Raw genomic sequence first — 19,660 nt, forward strand, 5'->3', positions numbered from 1 at the left:
AGCCTTTTTGTCGTGAGCCAAAATGACGCTAGCCTATTTGTCGGGAGTCGTAATGACGGGGGCCGTTTTGTGGAAAAAACTAAATGACGGGAGCCTATATGTCGGGAGCCAAAATGACGGGAGCCTATTTGTCAGGAGCCTTATTGACTGGAGCCTTTTTGTCGGGAGCCTATATAACGGGAGCCTATTTGTCGGTAGCCTAAATGACGGGAGTCTATTTGTCGGGAGCCTATATGACGGGGTCCATATGTCGCTGGCCCTTTTGACGGGGCCGATTTGACGGGGTCGTTTTGACGGGGCCGTTTTGTCGGGATTGTTTTGACGGGGCCGATTTGTCATTGGCCGAATTGACACCGCACGGTTTTTGACATGAACGGAATAGATGGATGTTTATCTGTTGCCTTTTGTGGCGGCTCTGAGTAAGATAGAAGGACTGTATGTTTACGTGTTACAGACAATATTGGGTCGACCTTATTATGATATCGTGTTTTTCTGATAGACATTTCCCAATTGTATTCTGTATATAGTTGGTTTGATATTAATAATTTATTAAGACATCTATATTTTTAGTAAGTAATATGTTTTAATGCATTTGTTTTTTGGTATTTTAAATTTACCGTTTTTTTTTCAGATTTAAAAGTGTAGTTATATCCTGTTACACGTCTTTTTTTATTATTGAAAAACGAGTTGTGATTGGTTATTGTTTTATCCATCGGTTTATGTATTATAAACGCACATTGGTCCATAAAATCTATGGGTTGACTTGTCCGAAACGATCTTATTACTTTCAGTTATGACAGTGTAGCTGTGTATGTTACATTTCTTGCGGATTATATTATGTTGTTTTTTATTATTGTAATAAAATTATTGTAAAATCAGCATTGCATGTTTTTGTTTAATCAAATCATCATTTCTAAAATGGCCAAACTTATACTAAACAAGAACAAGTAGAGCATAACAAGAATATGAGCCACACAACGAAAGAGTCTGGTTCAATTTAAACTGTAATAACCTATAAATAATAAGGACACGCACTTTGCTAATCAAATTCTTTGACGTTATGAGATTTTGATATATTTTATAAATTACAGGCACATTTTGCTTTGTGCTGTCAAATGTTACCGTATGCTGTCATGTGTTGTATGTTGCTGTCACAATTTTCCCATTCTTTCATGTGTTGTATCGTGCTGTTCTGTACTGATTATGTGATACAATAGTCTCATTGAAAAATGAAACTAATTTTACTTCTGACTAAGCTACACATTTTCATCTAAAAAATCAAGACAATTTGTGTAGCCTGCACTGCTTCGTCAATTTAAGGCCAGTTAATGATTCATCCTACGATTACAAACTGAAATCAGTACAGTTGGCAGGTCAATTAGATTTCTTATGCAAAGAAATGCTTGATGTAAAAACTATGTTCACGATATATTAAAGAAGTATGTATATGTTTATCTTTAATTGTTTCACCGTAAACATACTAAACAACTATAAATATAAAATTAGGCAACGGAACATTGCTCAAAACTATGGTATGTGACACATAGGACAGTAAATTGATCACGGAAGGTAACAATTAAAATTATCCACTTGATCAGTGAGAGTATTATTATATACTTTGAAGCGATAATAAAAGAATTTTCTTATCTCAGTAATAAAATACTAAAAATGAAACTTTTTTTTCTTATATGTCATTGTGATGCTACATATTTCTTAAATAAACTAACACGCAAGATAAGAATTGTATTAGATAAAATATAACCTACTTAAACATAGGATTTAAATAAATAATACATTTAGTCCACGTTATTGTTTTGTCCAGCACATTTACAAAGAAATTGATAATACAAAAATTTACAAAACCAAAATTGACACTTACTATCATACTTTAATTGATTTTGCATCGATTATATATCTTTTTAAAAAAATGCCAACAAAATATTATTGAAAAAAAATGCAAAAACATTACACACATAATGGTGGGTGAACTACACACGATTTTAGTAAATTGCCTAATTAAAGATACGAGCCGACCCACTGCGTATCATACGCCGCTATTTAGTTGTTTTTTTTCTACTTTTCAGTAATTTATAATTTGTGAATTCGACAGTACCAATGCTGCCACTGAAAATATTTGCTTAAAAACACTAAACCCCCCCTCCCCCCCCCCCACGTGAAAGCAGCCTCCTCTTAGTTACCTCCTCTAAGTTTAAAATCGTTTCAAACTAAATTATCTGCCCCTAATAGCCGTCACCAAACCCGTCTCTATGAATGTAAACAGCGTGACCACAGCTCACCAGACAATGTGAGGGGGTGGGGGTGGTAGTGATAGTGATAAAGAGAAAGAGAGGGGACTGCAAGGAGGCGCTTGCAGCTTGTTTTCTAACGGCTCCCAGAAGAGAATTATATATATATATATATATAACGATTCATCTCAAGGTGAGGCGAGGCCTAGAATAGAGAAGAGTTTGGTCGAGTTTAATGGTTACGGAAAACTGGAAAGTTGTACTACAGCTGCAGCTCAAGTACGCAGTGCTATTCGTCGTCTTAGAAAAATGAAAGAAATCTAAATAAATTTTGTAAAGCACTTAAATTTTTTTTTATCTATTTCTGCATTTCACTATTGTACCAATGTAAATGAAATCCTTGTAAAACAACAAATTTGAGTGTGTGTGACTACTGGTTATTCCTTTTTCTTTGGTATTTACTATTTTTATTGTACAGAAAGGGATGAAATCCATGCAAATATAGCTTTTTTCGACTATTCTTCCATACGTTATACTCTTTCACCACCTTTGTTGGCACAATAATTCCGAACCAGCCTCCATTTTTTTAACCAATGAGCTTTAAATTCAATGTATCTTATGTATTCATGCACTTATTTCGCTATTTATTTACTATACTCTATACATCAATGTAACTACCTTGTGAATATCCACCCAAACGGCGTGGAATGTTGCTGTTTTTTTAAATTGGAAAAAAAGTATTCAAATATATATATATATATACATATATATATATATATATATATATATATATATATATATATATATATATGTATGTATATATATATATATATATATATATATATATATGTTACTAAAGACAAGCATTCACACACATGTTAATGTAATTTGTTTTATTGGAAAATAAAATTAAAAGTATTTTAAAAGAATGTTTTTAGAGCAAATGCATGTTCGTGTATTCATCTTGTGTTTGTGAACAAAACACACCCATTTCCGTCACTGTGCTTCAACATCTTCAAGTTTACTATGTTTTCGTCTTGTTGATATTATTTATTCCATAATTTTTTCTACCATATTTAATTTGTAGGATTCTAGAAAACAAAACCAGCCCAGCGAATGCAATCAGTTATCTACATGGGTGTCTACTTTATGTCCCAGCCTCCTACAGCTTGGGCTTTCATGCCCTGATGGTCACAAAAAGCCCCACAATCCCTAGCATGAATTACGCAGCATGCTCCAGACTCAACTTCCGGCAGACGTGAGTGTTGGGCTGTAGCGGCATCCATTTAACCTTGTGAACCACAAGTATGTTTAGGGTCATTTCCGGTAGCATTCAATTTTCCTGAGAACAGAGGGATTGGGCTTGGTACTTTGTTGTTGAATGATCGATTGGGTTTTATTCTCTAGTGTCGTATCTTTGAGAGAGACAAAAATCGTTTAAAAAATTTCTGGTTAAATAAAAAATAATAAAAGAAGTGAATTTTTAGTCATGGGGGTCGTCCATAAATGACGTCACACTCGTAGGAGGGAGGAGAGGGGTGGGGGTGGGTTCGTTATTTTGTGACGGTGTGTGATGAGGGGAGGGGGGTTTAGATGGTATGACGTCACACTTTTGCATTTTTAAAAAAAAAGCAATGTTAGAATCGAGTTTTAGCCGTTATTTCGCGTTTAGAAAACGGTTTTAATTAATTGTAATAGGAATTGATCAAAATACTCTGTTGACAGAGTTCTGACAAGATTTTTGAAAAAAAATCGATGTTTTAAGAAAACTTTAATGGCAATTTTAAGGGGGGGGGGGGGGGTTGAAGGCTGAGGTGTGACGTCATTTTAGGGGGGGGGGGTCTGGCTTTTTGTGACGACGTGTGACGGAGGGGAGGGGGAGGTAAAAATCGTCCAAAAAGCGTGACGTCATTTATGGATGACCCACCCCCCCCCCCCCATCCCATGCTGGACTGTTGGGTTATGTTCCTAATATATCGCCTGTGTGCAGAAACGTTGCAGATTTTTAGTACTACAAAAGTGCGTAGATGTGCAGTTAGTATTTTAATGTGGAGTTAGTGTTCAAAAGTAGAGTCAGTGTTTAAATGTGAAGTCAAGTGTTAAATGTTCAGTGTTTAAATGTGGAGTCAGGGTTTAATGTGGAGTCAGGGTTTAATGTGGAGTCAGGGTTTAAATGTTGTTAGTATTATTTTGATTCATGACCTCTAAATTATACGAATGATTAGTACCACATCCATCAAAAGGTACCTCTGATGGGTACCTAACTCACGTTAGGGAGAGTGAAGGCGACTGTGCATATTGCTTACCACACTATCCCTTCATATGCCGAGGTCAGAGAAAGTGAACTCTACTTCACTTGCCCCATAGACCGTCAGGTTTGAAAGGGAAACTTTTACTTTTACCATCAAAGGGAAGCAACCGAATAAAAACATATGATCCAATAACATTTAGCCGGTTAAGGTTCTTTACTTTTTTATTTCTCATATGAATCTTAAACAAAAAGTGTTTAGAGTAGAATTCGTATAGTATTTTATAGAAAGTTCACTATTTTGTGTTTTAAAATTCAAATTCTGTTTTAATAAATAAATTAGATCATTATCTATACTTTAATCAACCCTATCAACTTTTAATCAACACTATCAACTTTAAGCAACCCTATCAACTTTTAATCTTTTAATCAACCCTATCAACTTTAAGCAACCCTATCAACTTTTAATCAACCCTATCAACTTTTAATCAACCCTATCATTAGCTTCTCGGGAGACGGCGGGATGGGGCGGGAGACCGTGGGATTCGCTAACTCTTACGTCCCGAGTGTCGGGAGCAGGGCAGATGAGGCTCATTAGCTGGGGACAGCAACATTTTTTGGGGAAAGAAAACTAGTTTGTTCTTGTGTTGACAAATCTAAAATGAGAATTAGGCTGAACTCGAACTCATCTGGTTAGACTAGTATTTACCGCCCCCCCCCCCCCGGAACGAAATGCAATTTATATATAAAATATATACTTTTACTAGTGTCCGCCCACCCTCCTTAAGAAACTTTATTGCCCCCCCCCCCTCCGAGAGTCACAAAAAAAAAGTCTGGAAGAAACACTGCGTTTACGTTGACGAGTATTACTAACTATATTCATTACCAGTGTTTCTTCCAGACTTTTTTTCTCCGGGAAGAGGGGGGGGGGCATTTAAAATTTCCGGGGTAGAGTAAACATGCAACTAATTATGAATATACAAAAAATGAAATGCACTTTATTTTTGTAAATATGTAATATATTCTAGTTGGTTCACACAAATATTAGCATATTTTAACACTCTTAATCAGCCTTTGGTTTTGATAATTTATTCATACGTTTTTCTTGCTCTTTAGTACTTGTTTTTAAGTCGTTTTTATGAAGTTTTTAGGGTTAGGTTTTAATGACTGATTTACTGAACGCTTTATTGATTAAAAAAAAACTCTTATTTGTAGTCAGATAAGTTGAATATAATATATTATACGTCATATTAACAAAGTTATATAGTATTTCTTCTATGCATTACAAGTTATATGATATTCAATTTTCTTCGAGAATCAATCTAGAGGTTTATAAAAAACATATGCTTTTTCTGGTTTACGGAAAAATTTCTTTTACTTTTATAGACTTTGCTCCAATCATTTATATTATAGCCATGGCGAGAAGGAAATGTTAAAAAAAACATACGTATGTTCGTTTACAGAATATTTTAAGACAGGTTCGAGAGATTTACATCGTGCAACGCTAACAATAAAGTGGGATTGATCTTCCCTAAACTTTCTTCAATATACTTATGTAACACTACGGGGGACGGCAAATTGGCATATAGATATAATTTGAATCAATTTTAAAATTACTTATATTTTTCCCCTTTTATCCGCATGTTATTATTGTGTTTGTAATTTTTTGTGAATTAAAAATAAAACTGGGGAAATTAAAAATTCAAATTCTAGACTCAGTCATATCCCCTTTAATATTACACCTACTTGAAAACAGTTTAGTATAGGCCTAAATAATAAAGGATTTTTCTTTAATCCAAATGTTTTCTCCGTTTAATCGTGCGTGTAGTAAAAAACAGTGAAAATTAAAAGTTCAATTTCCTTTCGTCGAATCTTGAAGATATCATTTGATAATAATTAAAACTTACTTGGTCTCTTTTGTTTAGGATAGATATCTTAGTTCCTGGCAATTTATTTACTAAAACCTCGATACCATTAGCTTTTAAGTGTCTAAATAGTTCAGCTCTAATGCTTTCATTATCAAATTCCTCATTGATTTTTTGATTCATATTGTACTTGCTCTTTTCTTCCAGCTTTTTCATACTTCTGTTTTAAATCTCAGCAAAGTTTTGGGCTTAATCTATATATATAATTCTCTTCTGGGAGACGTTAGAAAACAAGCTGCAAGCGCGCGCCTTGCAGTCCCCTCTCTTCCTCTCTATCGCTACCCCCCCCCACCCCCCATACACCCCCCCCCCCCCAACCCCACCCCTCACATGGCCAGGTGAGTTGTAGTTCACTCTAAATGTTTACATTTTACAATCATAGACGGCGCTATTAGGGACAGAAAATTTAGTTTGAAACGATTTTAAAAATAGAGGAGGTAACTAAGAGAAGGCTGCTTTCACGGGGGGGGGGGGGGGTGTTAGTGTTTTAAAGCAAATATTTTCAGTGACAGCATTGGTACTGTCGAATTCACAAATTATGAATTACTAAAAAGTAGAAAAAATAACTAAATAGCGGCGTATGATACGCCGCGGGTCGGCTCGTGTTTCATATTTTCATGTGTAAGGTTTAATAAATCCATTTTTAAATCCATCTTAGATTAGTTAGAAAAACACTGGATATGCAGCGGTACATTTTCTACTCGAGCGCTCAACTTCTAGAACAGGTAAACTCGAAAGAACTAGACCAGGAATCTATCGCCTTGAGTGGTTTACATTTAGGCTGTGCCACAAATATTTCTCCAGTAGCCTCCCCTTGTCTGTACGTTTGACGCCCTATAGAACCTTCGTATCGCATTTTACCCAGTCACGCTCCGCCTACCGTGACAGCCTGCAAATGTCTTTGATGGCAGCAATACTCTGGGAACACACACATACACACGCCTTCAGAATACAAGCCTATCTCTAATTTCTAACACACGAGCATTACAGTTTTAAGCTCATTATACACCATCTAACTTGTTAAAGGGAACTCTGAAAAGTAATAAAGCACGATGCTAAAATCATCTTTTAGCTAGGACCAGAGATAAAAAAATAAAGCTAATACTCGAGCTAATACCAAAAATAACATTAAGGTAAAATCTTGTCATCAGTGGTCTGGTGTCGGAAGGTCTGGCCTGTATTGAAAACATTCACGTTAGAGGAACTGACAAGCTTACAGGATTTACAGACCACATCAGCAGTTGTATCTTGCATGACAAAATCCTGATAGAAATGGAAACATTAACTTAATAAAGTTATTGATTTATCCTAGGATCACAAATTAATATCAGTACAATTATATAGAGTTCACATGTTTCTGTAATCTCGACTTAAGTATGAAAAACGTGGTCAATGTGTACGTTCCATAACGTGAGTAAAGTACCATCGTAGCTGTGTGGACTCATTTACGCACTACAATTAGCCTTGGTCCTCATTTCCTTCATCACATTAAAAAATAACGACAGTTATTATATGTTTAATAATTCAGAAGATTTTATTATGTGTTTTAAAAAAACGAAAAAAACAAAACATGTGAAATAACACATTAACAATAAGTTGTATAAACGGATGTATTTGTAAATATATAAACCAAACAATTCCTTAAACTACACAAAGGAAGGCTTGATATAAAAATTAAGTGCACGTTATAATAAAGATGTATATAAATGCAAATAATTGCTTTCCATTAATTGTGTCCATGTAAACATACTAAACAAATACAAATATAAAATTAGGTAATTGGAAATTTCTCTAGCCTATGGTATGGAACACAAACTACACTAAATTGTTCACGGGAGATAACAATTAAAATTACTTGATTTGTAAGAGCATGGTTACATACCTTGAACACGATAATAAAAGAATATTCCAATCTCAGTAATACAAACATATTCAGAATTAAACTTTTATTTTGTACTAATATGTATCTATATTTGAAAGTAGAGATTTCTTAATAAACATGCTCGATATGAATACATTGATAAAACATTAACTACTGAAACAAAGGATTTAATTAAATAATCTATTTTTTTTCTACTAAATGACCGCATAATGTTAACATTTATAATACAAAGCTTTACAGATCCCAAATTAACAGTTACAATCTATTTTAAAAACTATGCGAAAAAATATTATTGAAAAAATTGCATAAACATTACACACGTTATTATGGTTGAACTACACACGATCCGAGTGAATGTCTAATTAAAGATATGGTGGTAGATGACAACTACACTACTAGTCTAGTTATGAATATTCAAGAAATAAATGAAACCATCATAGTCGTTTTTTTTCTGTTTTAATGGCTAACACACACAGTCAATCTATGAGGAATTTCACTTCTAGATGAGTGTATACATGGCTTTATTACATCATGATAGCAAAACAAACTATGTTGTAGTTTTTTAAAATCAATATTTTAAATAAAATCTTTGGTTTAATGTTCGTTAATTTTAAACTTCTTATGTATACTCATCATCATGAAAATATTGCCTTATTTAAATGTTTACATCTATGTATTTTAATATATGAAATGTTGTTTATGTTTCTAAAGATTATATAAATAATTTTATTACGGTATATCCATTATTTTACCATAGCATTGTTTTCGGGTTGTTTACATTTGACGTAGTTTCATCTCAACAAAGTCTAGAGAGTCAGTCCTGCCTATAATGGTATCCCAATGAATTCCTTTATTCTCAACACGACTCGCCCATTCACCGTTGACGTTAACAAAGTAACACCAATCATACCACCAACCACCTCTCCTGTCTACAGCACAGTTGCCACCTGACCACACATCGTTATCAGAGTCAATGGTTGTAAACTTCTTGCCCTTGTGAAAACTAAACCTATCATCAACATTCCCACCACTGAATGACGTGTAGCTCATCTTATACTTTGCTTCTTCTTTTTCTACCTTAAAACCTCTGTACACAGCGTAGTAGTCTGTACCGTTATACTTCATGTCAAATCTGAGTTCATTATAACCCTGTGTTAGACAAAAAATTAGAAATATTTAGATATTGCATTGTGTTTGAAATATTGTAAGTATTGATCCCTCTATATTATATGATAATTATACATAATGATTAAAAAAACGTAACGAAAATCTATAAGTAATATGCACAATTTTCCAAAACACATTATTACAATAATACACACACTGCTTGTAAACTTTCTCTGTTAAAAGAAAATATTGAATAAACTTATTTTGATAGCTTCTGTATCTACCCCGTCATTAAAACAAAAGACGTCTGTTGAGAAAGGAAATATTACATTATCTATTGCCTGCTTACATTGCAACTTAAAAATATATTCCCTTACAAGAAATACTATTTATATTCAATTTACGTATGGCTTTTCTAGAACTCCCTCCTTTTTATTAATCTCCTTACATTGAGTGCCGTTGTAACACGCTCGCAGTTAATAAACCCATCTTCCCTTACAATATATATTACTTATGTACTTTTCCTTCTTTTGATAAGCTCAATAGCCCTAATTCTAAATCCTACAACGTATCTTATTTGTATCTATATATGTATGTTGTGTGGTGAGGACAGGCTGGAGGGTGTGGAATAGAACTGTTGATAAAATCGGTAGAGGAAAAAATGACCGGCGGAAAATATCCTGCTGACTGCATTACACTATTCTTTAAGGTTCGTTACATAACCACGATATTTATTGTATAAGCTGTGTTACCCATCCTAAAATATCTAACTAATCTGTAAATCGATTATCTAATAAACACTTCTGAAATCAACGGATCAAGACACTTAGCTTTTTTCCCTATAAAAATAAAAACACGCTATGTTAATTTATTCATCTATTAACATACTGCATGTGCAGTAAATCGTGCGGCGTCAATTCGGCCAATGACGAAACGGCCCCGTCAAAAACGACCCCGACAAAACGACCCCCCTCAAAACGACCCCGTCAAATCGGCCCCGTCAAAAGGGCCAGCGACATATGGACCCCGTCATATAGGCTCCCGACAAATAGGCTCCCGTCATTTAGGCTACCGATAAATAGGCTCCCGTTATATAGGCTCCCGACAAAAGGGCTCCAGTCAATAAGGCTCCTGACAAATAGGCTCCCGTCATTTTGGCTCCCGACATATAGTCTCCCGTCATTTAGTTTTTTCCACAAAACGGCCCCCGTCATTACGACTCCCGACAAATAGGCTCCCGCCATTTAGTTTCTCCACAAAACGGCCCCCCGTCATTACGATTCCCGACAAATAGGCTAGCGTCATTTTGGCTCCCGACAAAAAGGCTCCTGTCAATTTGGCTCCAGACAAAAGGACCACTGACACAGTGGCGTAGCTACCGTAAAGCTAGCGTAAGCAAGGCATGGGGGCCCAAGGCACATAGGGGCCCTTTTCCCTCATAAAAAATTAAAACTTTTACAATGGAATTTTAATATTTGTTACATATAAATAATTTTAAAAAAGAAAAAGGTTAAAAGTTCCAAAAAGCCCCCCCCCCCCCCCCCACCGTTTCGGCAGTGGGATTCAGTGTTTGTGGGTCAAACAGAGCCCAATCGTTATAATAACACTACAGGCTATATCACTTTGTCGTGCAAGACATTGAGAGAATCAGCCTATAAATAAACTTTTTAGCAGTAGTAGGCAAGCATAATAATATAGTATAAATACAAAATCAGGACATATAAAATACAAAATGTTGCCTTCAGAATATTTATATATTAAAAAATATCCATCGTAAGTAGAAGTTGATCTCTTCGTTTAACTCCTCTGTAGCCTAACGCAGAGGCGTAGCGAAGGCGAGGCGGGGGGTGCGGACCGCAACGGGTGAAACCATTTAGGGGTGGGGTGACACCAAAGGCAAAAAATTGTAAAATTTATAGAATGAAATGCCATTTTCCAGATCCATTAGTTAAAGTTAAATAGTCATCTAAGTACAAATCGAAAATTATATCAAGAGGGGGGGGGGGGGGGTGACACCACGACGTAAACGTAAACTATAAAGAAAACAATGCTACATACAACTGTATTATAAACAGACTGTAGATAAACATCGTTACTATTAAGTCAGCAGTGATTAAAGCTTAAACACGTACGTGTACCAGTATGTGGCATATATATAAATTTTAGGCCTATGTAGGCCGACACACACACACACACACACACACACATATATATATATATATATATACATATGTAGGCCGACACACACACACACACACATATATATATATATATACATATATATACATATATATACATATATATATATATATATATATATATATATATATATATATATATATATATATATATGCTTTGTTTCCTGGGAGGGGGTGACAGTACGAAGTGCCGCACCGGGTGAGACCCGACCTAACGACGCCACTAGCCTAACGGCTGACGAAGGGGCCCACTGATAATTTTTGCATAGGGGCCCAAAACTCCTAGCTACGCCACTGCACTGACAATACCGTTTCTGTAGAGACTAAGTTGTCCCGGCAAAGCGGTCTCATTGAATATGACATCTGCCAGTGGGACCCCTTCATCAATATTCTTTAGAGTTAGCTTATCCAACACTCTTGTGTAATACAACGTATGCTTCTCTTGTTCGGCAGGCCTTATTTTTATATTAGTTTATCTATTATAAAATATAGTATGTTTTAATTTAAGGGTCATCTATCTATGACATCCATAATTGAGTCGGTTATAGGCTGTTCCAACTCATTGTGTGGGGAGAAGGGTCCACGCTGTACTTTCCTAACTGCAATATGCTTGTACAGGGGCGTAGCAAGGGGGGGGGGGTGCGGACCGCACCGGGTGACACCATTTAGGGGGGTGACACCAAGGCAAAAAATAGCAAAATATATAGAGAAAAAGTTGAGGGGGGGGGGTGCAAATCGAAAGTTTGGGGGGGGGGGGGTTGCAAATCGAAAACTTGAAAGTTTGTCCCTGGGAAGGGTCGCAACGCCCCCGGTGCGGGGGGGGGGGGGTGATACCATTAAGTGCCGCACCGGGTGACACCCGACCTCGCTACGCCACTGTGCTTGTAGGTTATCAAAACAAAATGCTGTTATCATGTTAACATCATGTATATCATACATTTACACTTCTGTGTTCGCTTTTAAGCAACAGATCTTTTCTGTTGTAAATTAAACATTATCAAAACTTTAGAATTGGTGGAATTTAGCTGTTAAGGGCTCGATTTATTTGTGAATTAATGTTGGTTCATGAAAAAATAATTTCATTCGGGCATTAAAAAGAGGTTATGGTGGTATTGGAGGTAGGACACAATGGTTAATTTTATGCCAATAGTGGTCATATCATTTATTTTTCTGGAGCCAATATGTCGGGAGTCATTTTGTCAAAAGCCAATATGTCGGGAGCCCAATTGCCGGGAGCCAATATGTCGGGAGCCCATTTGTCGGTAGCCAAAATGTCGTGAGCCCATTTGCCGGGAGCCCATTTGTCTTGAGCCCTTATGTCGGGAGCCAATATATCGGGAGCCGCTTTATCGGGAGCCAATATGTCCTGAGCCTATTTGTCAGGGGTTAATATGTCGGGAGTCCATTTGTCGGGAGCCTAAATATCGGGAGCCCATTTGTCGGGAGCCTATATGTCGCAAGTCAATATGACGGGAGCCCATTTGACGGGAGCCAATAAGTCGGGGCCCTTTTGACGGGGCTATTTTGACGGGGTCGGTTTGTCGGGAGTCGATTTGACGGGGTCGTATTAACGGGGCCGTTTTGACGGGGCCGATTTGTCCCGGGCCGTTTTGACAGGGCACCGCAGTAAATGCACCTTCGTCATGTAAAGTGAAGATGTATAGTATTTGTTTTGTTAGTTAGCTATTGTTTTGTACAATTTAAAAACACAACGAAATACATTATTATGCATTTGACATTAAAATAGCACGCTACTTAATCTAGGTCCATTTAAATGTATTTTAAATATTCAATGCCATAACTGATGATTTAAATGTGCATTTCAGTGACATGTGTAAACCAGACGCACAGTCCAATCGATATAAATATTAAATAAAATTATCAACATGAATGTATTAGTAACTGTAAACAATTGTATGCTATATTAATTACAGAAATTTTAAGACTTTGCATTCACTACGTATCTCCACATTTGCAGCTTATATTATCCATCCATCTATTTATCCCCTTTTTTAACAGCCCATTAACAGTTTTAGCCAGATTCAATACATTCTTCCGCTCATATTTGTCATATATCTTCATCGTCCTATTCTTGAATTTTATTTATTTTATCTCAACCGCAGCAATGCATCTAGGTTAAGTTGTAGCCTACATTATGGTAGCAATGCAGAGCGTGTCTAAAAGAGCATCGTATTTTTTTCTCGATAAGTATACAACCTCTACGGCGGCTTAATACTAAACTCGTTTACAACCACGAATGTATAAGTTTTACGGTTGGGTAATATATATTTAACTCTTAGCTTCCGAGTTTCTTGACTACAATACCTTAGATACGCATCACCGCCTCTGGTGTCTCACAAATCTCTCCCCTTTCTGATGTTTTTGGCCCCATGACCCCACCCCTACAACCCTCGTGCCCCCATGACCCCATGACCACACCCCTACAACCCTCGTGCCCCCATTACCCCACCCCTACAACCCCCGTGCCCCCATGACCCCACCCCTACAACCCTCGTGCCCCCATGACCCCATCCCTACAACCCCCGTGCCCCCATGACCCCACCCCTACAACCCTCGTGCCCCCATGACCCCACCCCTACAATCCCCGTGCCCCCATGACCCCACCCCTACAGTCCTCGTGCCCCCATGACCCCACCCCTACAACCCCCGTGCCCCCATGACCCCACCCCTACAACCCTCGTGCCCCCATGACCCCACCCCTACAACCCCCGTGCCCCCATGACCCCACCCCTACAACCCCCGTGCCCCCATGACCCCACCCCTACAACCCTCGTGCCCCCATGACCCCACCCCTACAACCCTCGTGCCCCCATGACCCCACCCCTACAACCCCCGTGCCCCCATGACCCCACCCCTACAACCCCCGTGCCCCCATGACCCCACCCCTACAACCCTCGTGCCCCCATGACCCCACCCCTACAACCCTCGTGCCCCCATGACCCCATGACCCCACCCCTACAACCCTCGTGCCACCATGACCCCACCCCTACAACCCCCGTGCCCCCATGACCCCACCCCTACAACCCTCGTACCCCCATGACCCCACCCCTACAACCCTCGTGCCCCATCTCTTTTCGTACTATTTATTCTGTATGAATATGGTTTCTATTGCTCCTTTTTTGTATCGGTTTTATTCACATAACATTCAAACAAACATTGTAATGATGTTTTAACACTAATTTAATAGTAATTTATATCTACTGTCCATTGGTCCACTGCTTACATGACCCCATGACCACATCCCCCCCCCCTAGACTCCCACCTCTTTTCACATGGAGTTGAATTTCCTGAAAGTCATCCTTAAAATGGTTTTGTTTACCTTTATTAACATGTACGAAACTATTCAAATTCTTTCATGAGAACACTGCTAACCAATTGTTGACCTTTAAAACTCCACCGTATCCCCACACATTATTATAGCTTCACGCCTACCCACCTAAAACATGTCGGTACTAAGCAGTCAAATAATCTTAGCTACGACTATGCACATCGACCCCGAAGCATCAAGCTTTACCCCCTCCCGCTCAATCGCTTACATACCAACCTGTTCGGTAAACCCCCCCCCCCCACCAACGACCTCACCATGCCCCCACCCACCAGAACATCAGCTTTGATTTTTTTGTGTATTTGTTCCTGTTATATCTAGTATTGTACAGCCATTCGTGACGAGAGTTTACAGACGACAATGAAAAGATCTAGCAGAGCTTGTTATTACCTCCCCTTATTTTTACATAGTTTAATAAATAAATTATCTGCCTTAATAGCCGTAAATAATTCGACCGGGCTCTACGAATGTAAACAACTCACCAGGCTGGTAGGGTGGGGGTGGAAGCGACATGGTCTGTTGAGTATGCATGGAGAGTGAGAGAGAGGGAGGTTCGGCGTCTACGTCTTGTTCCGAATGGTCCCCATGAAGTGAATAATATACGTAGATGTTTATTGTAAAAAATGGGATTAAATCCATGTAAACCTGCTTTATTTTTCCACTTTTCCACTATTTGTTATAATTTTCACCCTCATTTTTTTTGGTAAAATGTTCTAAACCAGCCTTTGACCACTTTTGTTTTTAACCAACATGCTTTAAACCCAATGTATTTTATGTATTTATGTACTTATTTTCCTATTTATTTGTAAATATCCCCCCAAACGGCATGTTATTATGTTATGTTACTGCAATTACAAAGCAATAGACGCAATCAGTTGCTTTCTTCCAGAATTTTTCTCCCGGGAGGAAGGGGGGGGGCACTTGATATTTTCGGGGGGCGGTCAACATTTTCCGGGGGTGGGGCGCACACTAGTACAAGTAAATCATTACTATATAAATTCTAGCTCATTCTGGAGGGGGGGGCGGTAGACTTTCTTCCGGGAAGGGGGAGGCAGAGTCCGTTTACCTCGAAGAGAAGCCTTGAAAAAACTCTGGACGCAATACCACAAGCAACAGTATACCAACAGTATACATCTCAGTGCCATACCAATCCGTCATACAACGGTAAGTACTCCCACGTCTTTGATAAAAAAATGTATGCAGGGCCAGGTAGAGAGCTAGGTCCGCTCCCATCCTTTGATAAAAAAATGTATGCAGGGCCAGGTAGAGAGCTAGGTCCGCTCCCATCCTTTGATAAAAAAATGTATGCAGGGCCAGGTAGAGAGCTAGGTCCGCTCCCATCCTTTGATAAAAAAATGTATGCAGGGCCAGGTAGAGAGCTAGGTCCGCTCCCATCCTTTGATAAAAAAATGTATGCAGGGCCAGGTAGAGAGCTAGGTCCGCTCCCATCCTTTGATAAAAAAATGTATGCAGGGCCAGGTAGAGAGCTAGGTCCGCTCCCATCCTTTGATAAAAAAATGTATGCAGGGCCAGGTAGAGAGCTAGGTCCGCTCCCATCCTTTGATAAAAAAATGTATGCAGGGCCAGGTAGAGAGCTAGGTCCGCTCCCATCCTTTGATAAAAAAATGTATGCAGGGCCAGGTAGAGAGCTAGGTCCGCTCCCATCCTTTGATAAAAAAATGTATGCAGGGCCAGGTAGAGAGCTAGGTCCGCTCCCATCCTTTGATAAAAAAATGTATGCAGGGCCAGGTAGAGAGCTAGGTCCGCTCCCATCCTTTGATAAAAAAATGTATGCAGGGCCAGGTAGAGAGCTAGGTCCGCTCCCATCCTTTGATAAAAAAATGTATGCAGGGCCAGGTAGAGAGCTAGGTCCGCTCCCATCCTTTGATACTCCAACTGCACTTTAAACACCCAAGCATACACTTTTTTTATGATGTATTAAGATCTTAATAACTTATCATAAGGAAGCTACTCTGTCTTTATTCTAGCTGCTTTTTTCACGAAAGGGAAGCTATCAAGTAATTGCAGAGTGGGGCAGAAAACCACGTCTGTCTCCCTTTATTTAGACGTCCATACTTTTATACCATTTATTACAGTGGTTCCCAACCTTTATACAGCCTTTTATAAAAAATAAGTGACCCGCGACCCCCATAGAATTAAAAAGCCGAAATTAGTATGGAAATTAATAAGCACTAAAATAAGATTGTCTAGTAGTCTTGCAATAGGAACTACTCTTTGATAACTATTTGAATAGCATGAGTAAATTTGCATACTATTCACTAAGCCTTTGTGGTTAAGTTTTTAATTTTAAAAAATTTTGTTAACGCCAACCTATGTCATTATAATTATCTTAATTTTATTTTTAATCGAAGAATAGTGTTGAAAATATATTCTCGAATAGTCAATCAATTTTACGTTTGGGTATAAATGGTGAATACTACACCAAAATTGTGTCTGCAGTTTTTCATCTTACTCGGAATCATTCTGCAAATCAAAGAATTCATCTTGTAATTCATCGGGAATGCTGGCAACATCAAGGGAAGAAGAGAATGGGTAATGCGTAAATGCAGATTCTTCTTTTTTCAGTTCAGAGAAATAGCGATGCAGTTCGTTTTCAAGAGATTCAAGATGCCCAGAAATCGCTTCTTTCAAAATTTTAATTATCTCACAGATTCATCTACCAGACCGCAGAGTTTCTCAAATTTACAATATTTCGAAGATTTATTTTCTTTACCGATTTTGCAGCTTTGATAAAAATGCCCCGAGATTATCATGAAAGTTATAATATTCTTTCATTTTCCTTGAAGCTTCAGGTTATGCTTATGTTGATGTTCGAACACATCTGCTAGGTTTGATACTCTCTCCAACCACTCTATGTCGTTTTAAGTATACCAAAAGGTCTTGTTTCCTTTGCACTTCCAAGAACAATTTGATTTCAGATTTCAATTAAAAAACACAATTTACAAAATTTCGTTTTACAGCCAGCGTACTATATTGTAGAAGAGCAGAACCTCGTGATCTATATAAATGTTTTTGCTCGGTTCTTTGAAGACTCCAGATTTTATATATATTTACGACTTATACTAGCAATGGACTCTTGATGTCGATTGGTTAAGGCAGTGGTTAGAAAGCTAAATTTTTTTATGTTTTCTGAAAGCCCGATTTTGAGCTAAACATAGATTGCACACTATCCGTACAAACCCCCACAGCCGTTCTAACCCATTTTAATCATCCAGTTTCAAAAAGGTATTTATTTTCTCCATGCTGTCTTCACAAAAGAGCAACTCTTCTTTGCTATCTTCCGCATGAATATAGACACAGACCAGCAACTGCGAACACGAACTCACGTCTGTTGATTTATTAACTTGAAAAGCAAACAATGGTGAAAGCTTAATTTCGATAACAATGTGTTAATTAACATTTACGTACATGCAGCGTTTGATGAGATTTTCTCCTATTGTTTTTTTTTTCTTGGCATTTTCTATCGCGACTTCATTTGATGGTTGCACTAATGCTGGTGAAAACTTCCTGTTCGATCAAGTCTCTGGCATTTGCAACTAGCTTCTTACCGACGAAAGAACTCCATATATTTTTTGGTGTGTTCCGAACGACTCGTCTCAAACGGCGTTTTAGTTTTGAAGATTTCATAGATTCGTGACTGAGAACAACTTTGTACAGTGCGCTTTGTTTCTTCTCTATTACATTTGCAGTGATTTAATGAAGCCGAATTTCAATAATTCTTTAAATAGTTATGTTTTGTTCAAATTACTAAGGTTTAGTATACCAGTTGGCGACCCCCCCCCCCCCCCCAGAAAGAACTGCGCGACCCCCAGGTTGGGATCCCGTGATTTATTAGATCCGCTATGTTTCTTTATGTTTTCTGCGATGCCTAACTTGAAGTTTTGTAAGTGTTTATGTTGCTTTTCAAAATAAATAAATAAATGAAAAGACTGTTGTAGGTAGTAGGTTTAAATGTACAGGGTGATTGATACTTATTCCATTTTAACAAAATAAAAATGTACAGTATAATTATTGTCCCGTCATTCTAAAATAAATACTCTATTTCAGGAAAATGCCAAACCCAATATCTTCTTCTTCCTTCTTCGTTCTTAATTATGAGTGTTGAGGGGTTCGAGATTTTTCTGCCAGTGGGTTTGATCTCGAGACTTTGTTCGAATGTATCTGTGTTTTTGCTTTCCCCCACGTAATTATGAACTCCCCAACATCCATAGCACGATGTATTTTAACACGTTTTTCTTAACTCAGCTTCGCGTTTGTTTGTGGGTTTGTTGTTAAAATTGACAACGAAAATTAGCCCACTTCTGATAGTTCTAGACATCTGAAATTCGGCATGCAGGCTATTTTCGCCTAACAATTTCAGATGCAATCATAAAAACTAGCAATTAGAGACCTAAATTAGCTTAATTAAATTACGCCCCAAGGACCATAAAATCGAGGACATGATTTCTAAAGATAGCGACAAGACTGAAGGACTATTGACACAGTTACTTCGGCCCCAATCGATGCGAGCGCCCTGGCCGTGATCGTATAGTGGTTAGTACTTCGCGTTGCGGCCGCGACAACTCAGGTTCGATTCCTGGTCACGGCATGTAGGCTGCTGTGGGCCTCGCACTGCCAAGCTCACATAACCAATTTCAGATGCAATCATAAAAAACTAGCAATTAGAGACATAAATTAGCTTAATTAA

General features: G+C 38.0%; 1 protein-coding gene across 2 annotated transcripts in view; it reads right to left on the reverse strand.

Annotated features, from left to right (window-relative positions):
• LOC131939979 (angiopoietin-2-like) overlaps window positions 1-19,660 on the reverse strand; it is a 71,203-nt gene that overhangs the window by 24,054 nt on the left and 27,489 nt on the right. The window contains exon 5 of one of the 2 annotated variants that reach the window (XM_059298507.1): window positions 9,049-9,450. The exons of the other annotated variant lie outside the window; for it this stretch is intronic. Within the exon in view, the coding sequence (XP_059154490.1) occupies window positions 9,076-9,450 (375 nt within the window). The 3' untranslated portion in view covers window positions 9,049-9,075. Of the gene's footprint in view, window positions 1-9,048; window positions 9,451-19,660 lie in introns of those variants that run through there. 2 annotated transcript variants of the gene reach the window in all.

This window comes from Physella acuta, unplaced genomic scaffold (assembly GCF_028476545.2).
Source record: "Physella acuta isolate Inbredline_101_S28 unplaced genomic scaffold, ASM2847654v3 ptg000306l, whole genome shotgun sequence".
In the NCBI taxonomy this organism is placed as follows: Eukaryota; Metazoa; Mollusca; class Gastropoda; family Physidae; genus Physella; species Physella acuta.